The sequence below is a fragment of the Felis catus genome, chromosome A2 (assembly GCF_018350175.1).
Source record: "Felis catus isolate Fca126 chromosome A2, F.catus_Fca126_mat1.0, whole genome shotgun sequence".
NCBI classification, from domain to species: domain Eukaryota; kingdom Metazoa; phylum Chordata; class Mammalia; order Carnivora; family Felidae; genus Felis; species Felis catus.
Window position 1 is genome coordinate 168,938,855 of NC_058369.1, and position 15,237 is coordinate 168,954,091.

At 43.2% G+C, this 15,237-nt stretch overlaps 1 protein-coding gene across 4 annotated transcripts in view; it reads right to left on the reverse strand.

Moving 5' to 3' along the window:
• ESYT2 (extended synaptotagmin 2) overlaps positions 1-15,237 on the reverse strand; it is an 82,075-nt gene continuing 66,838 nt past the window's right edge. For all 4 annotated transcript variants that reach the window (XM_023250835.2, XM_023250834.2, XM_023250836.2 and 1 more), the window contains 9 exons: positions 13,998-14,072; positions 13,007-13,093; positions 10,788-10,937; positions 8,679-9,064; positions 7,431-7,529; positions 5,495-5,626; positions 3,714-3,819; positions 2,858-2,907; positions 1-2,761 (listed from right to left, as the gene is read on the reverse strand). In XM_023250835.2, the coding sequence (XP_023106603.2) occupies positions 2,716-2,761; positions 2,858-2,907; positions 3,714-3,819; positions 5,495-5,626; positions 7,431-7,529; positions 8,679-9,064; positions 10,788-10,937; positions 13,007-13,093; positions 13,998-14,072 (1,131 nt within the window). In that variant the 3' untranslated portion in view covers positions 1-2,715. The remainder of the gene's footprint in view (positions 2,762-2,857; positions 2,908-3,713; positions 3,820-5,494; positions 5,627-7,430; positions 7,530-8,678; positions 9,065-10,787; positions 10,938-13,006; positions 13,094-13,997; positions 14,073-15,237) is intronic.

The window sequence follows — 15,237 nt, forward strand, 5'->3', positions numbered from 1 at the left end:
TGAGCTAACGTAAGAGTTTATTGAATAAATACATGCACTGTCATGTAAAATTAGTTGATCAAAAAGGACATTCTCTAATAACAATTTAAAAAAGCCCTCTGCTGTTTTCCATCTGCAGTGGCGGACAGCCCGAGTATAAACGCGCATATACGCTGGTCTCCACTGAGCTTCGGTTCCTGAAGAAAAAGGGCTGACCTCCTGACGAACACTATCTCGTAGCACAGAACAGAGCTGCCGTGAGTACAGCAACGATCTGGAACTTGGAAACACCGGCGTCACACTTCCGTACGCTAAGGCACAGGAGAAGCAACCCACATGGACAAACAGAACTCAAATCTGTGTAAGTTAATTTTCCTCCCATTGATTCGGCTCAGTACAGAGAAGTTAACGTTCCCTTTTCCTAGACGAATCGGTCATTAAGGAGCAGGGATGCCGATCTGGGGACCCTGGAGTGCGGAGTCCGGCCGTGAGCGGAATTCTCAGTCCTTCCCACGGAATACCAGAGCTTCCCACTGACCGCTCATTTGGCCATGAAGGACAGAATCACACCTGGAAAGGTTTTTTTGTTTTACGTCCTCAGGATCGTCCCTTTCCTTCTAAAGAGAAGGAAGCCCGCTGCCAAGGTCCATCTCCAGGCTCCTCCGTCCCTGCGGCACAAGGCGGGTGTCATGCTGCCACTGGCTTTATACTCTTCCTTGTACTTATTTTGCCTAATTGCTTAGAGCGCTGCATAAGGTGAATACATACCGCAAGGTGAGCACAAGGCAAAACCCAGATGTTCAGGATGTTGGTAAAAATTACTGGTATTGTAAATTCCAGTGAGCGGTCGTTCGCTTTTTATAGATTATGCCAGAGGCCCTTCAACAGACTCAATTGAAAAAAAATCTTCAATAAATCTAATACCATGGACCGACGACTAGGTTTACTAATTACCTGCCTTTATCGCGCTGCTGAAACACCACCGCAGTTAAATGTTTTGTGGGCACCAATATATTCATCCACTTCCTCCTGTACATTAACATGGGAAATGGTTTATAATGAGGCTTTATAGTGAAGTTCCATCAAGTAGGAAGCAGGGAGATTACACTGGTCTTTATGATTACATGAACTGTGTTGTGAGGCTATAGGCTCCATTATATATAAACCTCCGGTTTAAAGTGTGAACTAAGAGAAGGGTAAGATCTTTTGGCAGGCAGAAGTACGCAAGGTAACAACCAGCATCCACCACAGGCACTTTGGTGTGTTTGGTCACACGGGCCGCCCACGAGTCCGTGGAGTGATTCATGGTAAGATCCCCAGTTTCAACCACAAAGCTCGATTTCCCCAATGTCCTCACACATGATTTCAGAATGTTCTGATAGCTAAGGACTCATTTGCACCATACAGCTTAACATACTGAAAACTCTTTCTGAGTCCGTGCGTGTTTCTCACAGGCGTGCACGGCTTAGACACTGCCACGGAGCCTCAACCCCCAAGAGGTCTGGGACTTGAGGATGTAAAACATGCTCTTAGTAATCTAAACAGCAAAACAAAAACTGTATAACAATATCCCAATACGGAGGTCAGTCACGGCATAAAGTGAGGAAACCCCGGAAACGGTTAATTACAATCACCAGCCGCCGTGCTGGAACCCTGTGGCCCCAACAGTGGCCTCTGTGTTGGGCAAAAGGAAGCCAACGCCACCTCAGGGGTTCTGTCAACGTATGATGTCACACTGACTGGTGAATGAATGAGCTGTTGGTTTTTAAAACAATTTCCTCCTTACCCAGATCCACCCCACAAACTTTATGGTGACCACGTGAGCCTGTCTCTGTCTTCACAGGCTGGGAAAACGCTGAAAACTAACAAACCTTATGACCGACTATTTCACAATAGCCTAACTGCTAACACTGAAAATTTGGGTTGTATTTTAGGAAGTATAACTGTGTATCTGCATACTATTTCATGAATACATTCTATCAAGCAATTAAGACATTTCATGTAAGAAACTTCAAGTTAGTGCACCATGATGACATGACATCCTCTTAGTATTATGTATTACTCAGTTACACATTTTTCCTTAGAAGCACTTCATCTGACTTCTCAAAAATACATATTTATATTTATAAAAGTGGTAATATTTTGAATATTTTCTTCATTCGTGATGGGCAGAACTATACTTATTTAATATTTAGTCTTTCAGCTTTTCTTTTTAAAAAGAAAATACCACAAAATTGGTCACTGAGAACTTTTCCTGTGAAGACAAAATGGTTATGTGTCATAAGAATTTAATAAGTCTTAGAAAAAAAATATATTTCCTTAATCCATTTTCTTCAGAGTTCAAACCAGCAGGTAGAGATTATAAAAAATAGTCTATTTACATGGCAGAGTGTACCTCAGCGATGTACAAAACAAGGCAACAGTAAAGCATATACATAGATCTGCTTCCTCATCGATACGACAGACATACAGCCTTATGCGACACAGTAACTAACTACTACCCTATCATATGCTAGAATAACTGGCAAATACTACAGGAAATTAAACATATAAAATTTAATGATAATATTGGCCAAATATGCCTAAAACGTCAACATGTTTTATAAAACTATTAAGATATGTATAACTAAATACATTGAAATTATAAAAACAATATTGGTACGTCTGTGGGAGGGTGCGCTGCGAGCGCACGAAGGTGGTTGGCACGCCGGCGGGGCTCCTCGTGCCCGGCAGGGACTACGTCACCACGTGTGGTCTCGTGCCATCTTCTGTGAGGTCGTACCTAGGGGTGCATGGGGACATGACAAGAGACATGTGGTCAACCGGGGAAAGTGTTGTGGAATAGACACACGGGGCTCGTCCGTGCTGGGACACTCACCACTGGGTCCAGCCCTTGGCCAGTTCTTCGGATGCCAGACCGACCAACACCTGTGGGTTAAACGACACCTGTAACAGCGGGTGGAGCCCCGATCTCTCTGACCTCCTGCTGCCTCGGTATGGAACCCACTGTGTTATTTTGAGTCTCTCTCTGTCAGTGTTTTTGGCCCTGATGACCCCCCATGAATGATATGGCGGATCACATCCAAGAGCTCTGCCCTGTATCCAGGTCTCTCAAAGTTCAGTTATGAAGAAGGATCAGTGCTGATAATTTACAGGGATATCGGCTCACACTCCATTAGTGCCAGCACAGTGGATCCGGATTATCTGTAAGCGGTACATAATTCAAAACTCCTCTTCCCTAACTCAGCCTCTGTGTACATTTAATGTTAAAGAATATATAATCTTATGCAAGAGTTACATGTGAATTCTGACAAAGACCAGAATAAATTCAGAGAAATAAAGGCACTAATTTGTTAGAAAAAGAATAGTTGGTTAGTGGAGGAGGCAGAACTGCAAGAGAATATTTTTCCTTCATGTTTTCTTTCAATGTGACTCAACATTTCTTTAATTAAAAAATTAATCTTTTCTTCAACTATATGTTCACAGCATTTGTGTGAGTAACATGCCAATAATATGATTATGTAAAAACAATGAAAATAAAGTAATTTTCAAAATGTACTCATATTTTAGATGACATGGCCTTTCATGGTCCACTATTTTATAAATAAGCATTAATCAGAGAGGAAGTCCCCCCCTTTCCATTGATTTAAGTATGGTCTAAAACAATGCCCTTTGGGTAAGTGCTTAATGTTTATAAGATACAGGAACCGATCACGGTTATTTTTTAAACTTACTTTGCCAAGAAGCCCTTTGTCTTTGGACAGGAAGCCACCACTGTTCTTTACTGCTACATCCAGTGTCCTCCTCTGTACTTCTGGTAATGAAACGCTGAAATCAAAGCTGACACGGGAAAAAGAGGACCTCCCTTAAATTTCTCCATAATGTTGTTGTATTCTCATTATAACCAAAAAACAACCTTTCTGCTTACGAGACAGTTCTAAATGTTATGTTTTTTTTATTATAAAATTGAGTTCTGTTCAATGTTAGGATCTGGCATTTCATGAAGACTCAAAAACAATTTTTGTTTCCCTTATTTTGCAAACATAACCGAAGACTCTGGCCTCCTAAGTATGTGAAAGGCCATATGTAAGTGATAAATTACCGAATTCTACCCCTGAAACCAACACTGCATTAATATTACTAATTACTAACATTTAGTAACATGTCAACTAAAATTTAACTAAAAATTAAAAAAAAAATCAAATAAAACAACACTAAGTATGCGAAAGACCCTACTGCCTGTGGCTCCCTCATGTATAGGGACGGGTGTTCTTTGAATGTCTGCCCTGACTCTTCCTAGTAGTTACAATGGGGGACTGTGGATGTAGGTAGGACCCACTGGTTTTCTCATCCAGGCCAAAAGACTAAAGAGCAGTGATAACAAAGCCGGGGTGAGTGAAATAAAGAAAAGTAGTATGTGATACAGCTTCATGGAAGGGAAAAGATCCACAGTGCACTTTTTAATGGCCGAAGTCAGATGCTACAAACAAAAATGCCTCCAGGGAACCAAGTCCTCAACGCTGGCTGGAGTTCAGCCACTGTGAGTCAGGGTCTCTGGCAAACCAGAGGGCAGAGGGCCTAAGGCCTGGGAGGGATGTGGCTGGAATGTGACCAGCCTTCAGGGAGCTTCAGCAGCTAGAATCCCAGACTTGCAGGGGGCACGGGGGGGCGTTTCCGAATCCCTAACTTTGGCTGCAACTAAGTGAGAACACTGTCAAAATGTGCTCACACCAGGGACTGGTGCACACCTCCTGTCAGTTTCTGTCTGTGATTTAAAAAGAGTTGCTGGCGTGAACATATGAGAAACAACCAGTCCATTTAAAGATAAATGTAAACAAAAGTGACAGATATTCTGACACCCTTTGACTTTATGATTTCCCAAAATGCTGTTGGTTTTTTTTAGCTGTAGACACTGTAACGTAAGGTAACGAGTTTGCAGACTGAAGCTCTTAAGGGTAGCGCAAGGCCCCCGGAGGTCCTCGAGGTGCTCTCTGGAGATCAGCACCGATGGCAGAAGCAGATATGACCTCTACTAAGACAGACCATTAAAGGGATCTCCGAAAATGTTAGACAATAATGCCATTCTTTTCACTTTTTCATTGTTTTGGAAACTAGTTGTTTTTCAGAAGAATGTTGTATTTTAAGATGTCACAGACTTATTGTTATTTAAAATAAACTTAAAATATACTTATTGTTGAATTCTTAGTTTTTATTTCTAAGTCAGAAAAATCAATAGATACAACCGCCCAGAATGGAAGTTCCGCGAGGTCCACAATCACTAGTTTCCCTTCCACAGTGTGTACAGCCTGAACTTACTATGTTTAGCCACTTCTAGACCAAGTTCAAAATGTTCATTTATTTATGTTAACAAGTCCGTGTGTGCTAATCTGGAGTTTTTTCACTGATACTTCCCAACAGTGTGTTGGTTTAAATGCATTAGTCATTCAAAGGTATTGATCAAGCCTTTTTTAATTTCTGAATTCGACAGCCTACCCATCTTGAGTGAGCACCATACCTCTGGTCAAACACGGGGTTCAGTGTTTTCTTTGACACGTGTGTTTTTCTCCTTCCTGACCTCCTCTTGTCTGGTAACAAATACATGCGGACATAGGGGTCAGAGCCATCTTCAGAGAAGGCAATGAGATTTCTTACGACACAAACCAGAGAACACTCGATATTAGAATCTAGGAAAATGACCGTTAGCATCACGTTCAAACTTCCTACTTTGATTTATATTTACTTACACCACTGAGAAGCAGAAAGGAGCAAAGTGAGTTTCTGTCCTCACCCTGTGCTAGCCTGTTGGCGAACGCAACTTTCACCTCCGTTTCTTGAGCCCAGAGTTTGGGGGACATCCTGATACTTGCTCTGCTTTGAAAATGGAAGCTGTTGTTTCTAATGTCCAGCTTCTCCCAGTGGGAAGGGATGTGGTTGGCCTCACACCAAGGGAAACCCCATCCTCAGTGCTGCCAAGCTGCTCCCCCAACTCTCTACCCTTCGTTCACCTAAACCTTTCACCTCCTTTTGTGCAGCCCATGCTGCTCTTCTCCTCGGACACCTGGTCTGAGCCAAACAGAGTCTGGGAGTTAATTATATGCAACCACTTCAAATTATTCACTTACCGATCAACCTGAAAATCTAGTTAGGGGACTATTTGCTGAGAGTCCTCTACAACAGTAATTATCTCACAGCAAGAATGTATAAGGTGCTCAATAAATAGGTTCAGAACTGAAGTCTACATTTATATAATTTCCTATGTTTCTAACAGCCTTTTATTATTTTTTTTAAGTTTATTTATTTACTTTGGGGGAGAGAGAGAGAGAGAGAGAAAGAGAGTGAGAAAGATAGAACCCACATTTTTGAGAGACAGAGCATGAACAGGGGAGGGGCAGAGAGAGAGGGGGACACAGAATCCAAAGCAGGCTCCAGGCTTTGAGCTGTCAGCACAGAGCCCAACATGAGGCTTGAACTCACAAACTGTGAGATCATGACCTGAGCTGAAATCAAGAGTCAAATGCTCAACCCAAGAGTCAAATGCTGAGCACCCCAGGCGCCCCTCTAACAGCCTTTAATAAGATCCAAATACTTATGTCGTACATTTATATCCTAACTACTACTGAGAGAAGTCACACAGAAGGGAAATAATTAGTTGGCTCCATAGCATCATCACTAATCAAAGACAAATTAAAGCAATGCTGCCAGCTCATGTTACACTTACTAAATCAGTACGCTGCACAATAAACTTCCTGATGGGGGCAGGAGAAGATACACCTGTACCCTGGGTACCAATGCCAGCTGGCATGTTCCAGAAATAGTTTTGAAAGACTATTGGCAATACCTGTCATGATCCCATCAACCTTTTGAGATCCTCCGAATTACTGACATAAACTTACTCCTGGAAATTTAATCTCAAAGAGACACTTCGAGAAAAATATGTTCATTACCATGTTACATGTAACTTGGAAAATCTAAACATCCATCAATATGGAATGTTGTATAAACTGCAGTAGAGCAGTTCAAGATGTAGTACAGGGGCACCGGGTGGCTGAGTGGGCTAAGCATCCGACTCTTGATTTCGGCTCGGGTCATGATCTCACGATTCGTGGGTTCCAGGCCCACCTCAGGCTCTGTGCCGACAGCATGAAGCCTGCTTGGGACTCCGTCTCCCTCTCTCTCTGTCCTTCCCCTGCTCTCCCTCTCTCTCTCTCTCTCTCTCAAAACAAATAAAAATAAACTTAAAAAAAGGAGTGGATTACAAAGCAACCAAAATGTTTATGAACAGAAACAATGTCAAGAACAAAAAAAGAATGCAGCACTGAATACTAAGTCTGTAGTATAACATCATTACTTTGTCCTTCAAAAATGAAATGGGTTCATCCGTTTAGTGATGTCAGAGCTAACATTCGCCTCTCATCTAAAGCCCACCTGGGGGTTCCGGGGGCCCAGCTCACCTGCAGGAGTGCACGACCACCACAAGCTTGTTTCTCTGCGAGCTGTGTCGGATGGTCAGCTGGATCTGCCCCAGGGGCGACTGCCCCAGTGTCGTCCCACTGGGGAAACAAAGCAAGAGGTTATAGCTCTCCTCAGAACTGAACGGGAGTGAGTCAACTGGCACAAAAACTATCAAATTACCCACGGACTTGAGCATAATCTGGACTTCTATTAATCAACCAAACTCTTATCTCAAATAAGGTTTCAACATAACTTAATTATCCAGAACTGACAGCTTTCCCAGTGAGGGCCCACGGTAAAAAGGAGACTCAGGAGATGTCCTCATTACAAACATGGATTCTGTGGTCTCTGCAAAGCAACGTCTAGCCTACTGTAAGGACCCAACTCTACGTGTGCTCCCTCAAAGCCCCACGTGCACTGCTTGCTCTGATTTCCCGGCAGCCTCTCTCAGGAAGCTTCTCTCTCAGGGTTGAAGCACAGACTCCCAAGCCCGCCAACGGTTGCCCTGGTGCAATGTCCCTCAAGATCATCGTGGCTACTCCCCAAATTTAGCTCCTGAGAGAAGTGCTTTCTTATTTAAAGTTCTATCTCCTCCTAGAGCAAGAGAGGAAGGGACTGATTGCTTTCTTCTGAACGCTGAACCTGAGAAAGTACGAAGGAGAGAGCATGCTGAGTGTGGGTCACACGCGTGTGACTTCCTCAACCCCCAGGAGTGCGTTTCATCTCTGCCTCCGCTTCCTATGCCTCGACACACCTCTCGGAACAACAAACAGCAAGAACAGCTTCAAAGGGCCACTTCGTTCCTTCCACTGACGGGAAGAGGCTAACGTCAGAAGCTTATGATAACTGCAAGCTGTCTTCCTCCTTCTCTGAAGAGCCCAGGAGCACAAGTATGAATCCAAAGACTAGACAACACATGACCGGTGGTAGTAAGGGGGTACTGAGCAAACAGGACTTGTTCTTCCAACACAGACACAACCACGGCACGAAGAGCGAGCATCAGCTCTAGGTCCCGCCTCCTGGTCTCAGGACGGGCACACAGGGGCTCAGACCCTCTTCTATTCACCCCGAACCCTACTGCTTCTTGGTCCCTAGTCAGGTCTTAGAAATGGCAGGTTTATTTTAAAAGGCAAACACTCAGTGAGCAAAAGGGCAGGGACACCTCAGGCTCTTTTGGCTAACTCAAGACGACGTTAGCACGAGACGTGTGCTCTGATTGGACAAGGACAAAGGAGGGGTCTGGTTACTTCTCTAGCTGCCGCAGCCTCTGTCGAAGCTCCTGGGTGGCGATGGGCAGGGATATGTCTGAGGCTATGCTTGGAGTGGGCTCCTTAACGGAGATGTGGCTGGGGGAGCAGGTGGCACTGGTCTGGAGGCTGGACGAGCTCCTGCCCAGGTCTCGTGGGCCTTGGGGGCTGGCCTCCACAGGCTGGGCCCCCTCTTCCACGCCAGGCTTATCGCTGCCCCCGACGACTGGTGTGCACGGGGCTGTGCTGCCATCACCGGAGCCCGGCGATGCGGACGCGTGAGATCTGACAGATATTTCTCTCCCTTCTTTGGAAACAGAGGGTCGCTTTACTTGAGCTGAGTGTTGGTGGTCTGGGGACCTTTCTGGCTTTTCAAGGTGGAGTATCTGCAAGTGGAAATAAACACAAAATTAAAATCAGTGACACTAGAATGGCCTGGTATATGAATGGCTTTAGATATATTCACTTGCCAATGTCTATTTAAAACTTGGCAAAAACATTATAAACAGTCTAGTCTATATGTCCAGCTACTCTGTTATTGGAGTGATGCCACATTATAGTAAGTAGAAAAAGGAGGGGCACCTGGGTGGCTCAGTAGGTTGAGCACCCAACTTCAGCTCAGGTCTTGACCTCACAGTTCATGAGTTCGAGCCCCGCATCTGGCTCTGTGCTGAGAGCTCGGACCCTGGAGCCTGCTTCAGATTCTGTGTCTCCCTCTCTCTCTCTCTGCCCCTCCCTACTTGTGCTCTTTCTCGCTCTCAAAAACAAAAACTTAAAAAATAAAAAAAAATGACTTAGTTCTCATTTTTAAAAAAAAAAGAAGAGAAAGGAAAGTTTAAGTAATCAAAATTATCACTTCCATGATGTAAACATAATTTCTCTTCAGCCTCTTCCGTTTGCGTGCATGCTTGCACAGCTGTGGGGGTGATGTCATTGTTGGGCGAGCCTGAGCCGTGCGCCCCCAAGAAAGGATGAGAGGTGAGGGCCCCCTCCCCAGTGGGCTACTGCACACACCCAGCATGAATGCCGGAACGGCCTTCATGTCCTTCGGCTTGTGTGAGCACGTGAGCCCTTCACTTCGCTGGCTTTTCACAGCCAGTGGTAAGGTGTGCAACATTCCACTGAACAAGAGCCCACACCCCAAAACCCTGCACTCCAGGGTTACTGCAACAGTGTCAAGTTTCCCTCCTTGTAAAAAATAAAGCTGCAGCAAACATCTTTATGTTCATGGCCTCTTTGCATTCTGTCTTCTTACTGAAGGTCAGATCTCCAGAGAACGGGTTCCTGGCCCAAGGGTCTCTATGACCCCATGGTCTGCAGACACTGCAGTCCTTTCTGCAGAAACTGCCTATCTCCAGAGTTGGAACCAAGTGCAAAGAGATCATGAACACTGAACCCTCCACAGACCGAGGTTGCTTGGATTTTTTAAAAAGTGGGTTCTTCATTTTAATTTGCATTTTATTTTATTTTAAAACAATGTTTATTGAGAGAGCATGCGTGCACATGAGTGCGGGAGAGGCAGAGAGAGACGGAGAGAGAGGGTCCAGAGAAGGCTCCGTGCTGACAGCAGTGAGCCCGGCGTGGGGCTAGAACCCACGAACCGTGAGGTCATGACCTGAGCTCAAACCAAGAGTCGACTGAGCCACCCAGGCGCCCCTTAATTTGCATTTTAAAAATTAGTGAGTTTTAGCATTTTCCAATCCATTTGCCAGTTTTATTTTGAATATTTCCTTAGGCACTCACAAGAGTCATTGTCTATTTTGTACAAAAAGTCTGTTTGTAATTTCTACCATCTTGAAGAACTGTATTAAATTTTCTGTCCTGAATGACCTTTGAGAATTTAGCCTGGCCTGCTCAAGCAATCTGGAAATACCAGCTGGGGCAAATGTCTAAGTCCAAGCCTCAATTCTCTCTCCTCTGAGCGCCTATAGTTGTCAGCAGTGGTTTCCTCGATCCCAGACAAGTGCCTTCCTGGCTCCAGGCTCGCAGCTATACCGCGGTCATCCTCCACGAGGGCCCATGCCCTTCACTACACTCTGGAGCAGCACCCAGGAGTCAGCCAGCCCCCCCCCCCCCCACTCCTGTAATCGCTGCACGAGACTCCAGTACCCTGAGGGCGATCTTCATCTTCAGAGTGCTGTTTGGACCTGAATTACTGAGTTGAAATCGCTGGTTCATGGTCATGTCATTGCTGGTAAGCAGCTGACTGAGAGGGATCTTCAGGTGCCCCAGAGAACACTGATGCTGTTCATCTTTGACCTGTGGAACACACAGAACACATTTAGCTCTGAAGGGTCAAGACAGAAAATGTAGAGGGGCGCCTGGGGGGCTCAGTCGGTTGTGCGCCGACTTGGGCTCAGGTCATGATCTCCCGGTCTGTGGGTTCGAGTCCCATGTCGGGCTCTGTGCTGACAGCTCAGAGCCTGGAGCCTGCTTCCAATTCTGTGTCTCCCTCCCTCCCTCCCTCCCTCTCTCTCTCTCTCTCTCTCTCTCTCTGCCCCTCCCCACCAGGCTTCCATCTCTACCTCAAAAATAAACATTAAAAGAAAAAAATACAAAAAAATGGAGAAATGTCCAAAATCAAGTCTTTTTTTTTTTTTAAACTAGGCTCCATGCCCAGAGCGGAGCCTAACATGGGGCTTGAACTCAACCCTGAGATCAAGACCTGAACTGAGATCAAGAGTTGGTTGCTAAACTGAGTGAGCCACCCAGGCTCCTCCAAAACCCCGTCTTTAAAAAACATCTCAGCCATCTCTTTCTAAGTAGTATTCTCATAAATGATGGACACAGTAGAAAACCTCTTAGAGACACAGAATGCTACAGTAAGTGAGGTTCCAACGAATCTCTCATTTCCTCATTGCACAGCTACAATGAGCACAAAAAACGCACTGTGGGGTCACTTGGGGGGCCCAGCCAGTTAAGCATCTGACTTCTTTTAAAAATTTTTTTAATGTTTATTAATGTTTATTATAGGACATTAAAAAGACATTAAAGGGATATTCTAAATAATGTTGTGCCAAGGAACTCAACAATTTAGATGAAATAGATGAATTTCTTAAAAAACATAAACATCAGGGGTGCCTGGGGGCCTCAATCGGTTAAGCGTCTGACTTCAGCTCAGGTCATATCATCACAGTTCATGGGTTCAAGCCCCACGTCGGGCTCTGCTGACAGCTCAGAGCCTGGAGCCTGCTTCAGATTCTGTGTCTCCCTCTCTCTCTGCTCCTCCTCTGCTCTCACTCTGTCTCTCTCTCAAAAAAATAAACATAATTTTTTTTAAGAGCATAAATATCAAAAATCATGAAGAAAAAAAGAGATACCCTAGATAAATCCGTATCTACGAATGGAATATAATTTATATTTAAATGCCTTCTCATGAAGAAAAGTACAGGCCTAGATGGCTTCACTGGTGAATTCTTGAAGCACGTGAGGAGAAAGCCCAATTCTACACAAACTCTTCTAGAAAAATGCAAAGAAGGGAACATTCCCCAACTCATTCTAGGAGGACAGCATTACCCTGAGAAAAAAAACAAACTTACAGATTAGGATCCTTCATGACTAAGATACAAAAACTCAACAAAATGTTAGCAAGTTACATTGAATACATAAAAAGGATACTACATCACGACCAAGTGGAACTTATCCCCAAACAAAGGTCTGTAAGGTTTAACATTCGACAATCAACAATATAGTCCACCATGTTTACAAACATGAACATCATCTCAATAGTTATAGAAATAGTTATTGAAAATAGTTATAGAAATAGTTACAGAAAAGCCTTTGAGAAAATTCAACATCCATTCATGACAAAAACACGCAGCAAACTAGCAGTTGGAGTAGAAGGAAGCTTCCTAGACAACAGACCTAATGGTGAAACCTCAAGGCTTTCCCCTTGAGGTCGGAAGGGAGGGGAAGAGGTCTACTCGCTCCAGAGGCCGGCAGGCCCAGCAGGGCAAGAGGAGGCAGGAAAAGGAAGTGAAAGGCACCCAGATCGGACACACAGAAGTAGAAGTGACATAATTAGCAGACAACATGGCTACCAGGTAGAAGACAATCCTAAAGTATTCACAAAAAGCTATGAGAATAATCAAATACAATAATATAATATCCACATACAAAAATCATTTGCATTTCTAGATACTAGTAATCAAAAGTTGAAAACTGAAAAAAAATTATATATCAAAAAGTATGAAATACTTAGGGATAAATCTGACAAAGATGTATCAATTATGGTGATGAGTCCATAAACTGTACTCTTTAAATCTGGGCACCTCTTTGTACGTTGGTTATATTTCAACAAATCTATTAAAAAAATGCAAATAAAATACCTCGACTTCAAGGTCCTGGCGCTTGGGATTGTGAATGAAGAAGGTGAAGTTTTCTTCCCATACAGGTTCATTGGTTTTGTACCGAATCTGAAAGAAATAACCAAGTATCAGCTCTGTGGTATTTTCTGTGGAAAAGAGCTACCAAGACTGTGGTTATTCATTTATTGTGTTTGGAAGCTTAGGACTTTAATTAAATTCCAAGACACTTATTTGCTGAGCATGTGCTGTGTGTTAATTGTGAAAAGTGTTCAAAGATGGAGACAGTCCAAAGCTTTTAGAGTGTGTCAGGGAAATTGACAGTTATGAAATCCCAACCTCTGAGCCCATCCCAATGACAAGAGTTTATCTGCTTGGTTTGGCCTTTGTTCTACTATTTTCCCAGGGACCACATAATGCTAGAAGTCAGGAAGCTTCCTAAATTGTGAACATTTTAAAGCGAACAATGGCCCGTAACTGTAAATAATCCCTGAAATATTTTCTTTTAAATTAGGAAAGTGGAACACATTACAACAACAGCAATGCCCTCTGAATGCCACAGAATTGTGTTTGTTGAATTTTAAGGACTGCTGGTTATCTTTCAAACAAAATATTTATAGAGCATTCAAAGAAAACTTAGAAATTTATAGCATGTCATTTATCCATGAAATCAAGCAAAAGCATATTATGTCATTTTTAAAATTTATTTTTTGAGAGGGAGAGAGACAGTGGGGGAGAGGAGTGGGGGGGGAGAAGGGGGAGGGGGAGAGAGAAAGAGAGACAAACTGAGCTACCCAGGCACCCCCCTTTTTTTTGTTGTTGATATTTTTAAACTGTTTAAACAATACATTCGTTACCCAATAAAGAAGCTCGTTATCTGGGAACTAACTGATTTGAGAAAACGAGAGGAAGATACGGAAATCAATGCCTCACGCCTGCACTAGCAGCACGCTGACAGTCCCCACCTAAGACCAGTAACAGTGACATCATAGGAAACCGGTCAGCACCTCCTCACCTTGCTCTCCTGGGCCTTGTGTCCAACTGACATCTGGACAAGAGGGTTTGGATTGCTGTTTATTTTCTTCCCTGACTATCCAAAAACAAACAAACAAACAAAAAATAAGACAAAATAAGTAAACATACATCTTGAACTGGGGCTTACTAAAAATGAAATTAGTGGCTCATATGAATAGTCCTTTCTAATTAATTCTGACACTTCAGTTACAGGGACTATCTGGGAACAATTTAACTGGAAAATAATTGCTGAGCATATCCAAAGCCATAATTGGGTCTACCATGAAATAAATTAAGAAAATTCCTATTTGCATATGATTTTTAAATGCTAAGGCCCTTTATTTTTAAAGCAAGCTAGTTTGGAAAAATGCAAACTTCTAAATATCTTTAATGCTAATTCCAGCTCTCAAAACTCATGTTACTAGGATAAGAAAATGAGTAAGTGCAGCAAATGGAAACAAAAGCATGAGGAAGGACAAACATCTGGAACATACACTTCTGTATAATAGCCCCCTGGTGGGAATAATAAACACACTACAAAGTATCAGAGACATATCTTCACACTTTTAACTTCGTACCTTCTGTGCAAACATGTAGCTATCAGATATCACTTCTTGCTTACCAGCTCCTAAGTAATTCTGACTGGAAGAATAAACATCAATCTAGAACTGCATTAAATTAAGCAGATACAAATATAATGAGAGAAACTCAGGAATAAGAAAACAAATGGTGAGAAGCATACCTGAGCAGACAGGTGAGAGAACATAGTGGGACACAACATACATGGGACATGAGGTTTATTTCTAACTTAGCCCCACAAGAAGATGCAGTTAAATATCTGTGTTAGTGGGAATTAATTAGGTCACAAAAATGTTTTGTTGTTGTTGTTGTTAAACAATTTTAGAGTCAATCCTTAACACTACAGCAATGATAGAAATAGGTGTCAAATTCATAGGATTATCGGAATATTATTAGCCCAAACATACGGTGATAATCTATTTTCTGGTTCATCTTTTTGGTGTGAATAAATTCTGCAAAACGAAATAAACACCATTAAAAAAGAAAACATCCAAGGTTATAAACTACTGTGGCAGAGAATACGAACTCTTCGCCTAAATCCTTCCTTTACCACTGGAACCTGGAGTTCTAGGTGGGCACGAGTCCTCTGCACATGAAAATTCTATTTCCCAACTTCCCTTCAATTGGGTGGCCAGGACGGGGGCTGGCCTCCAGTGAGGGCG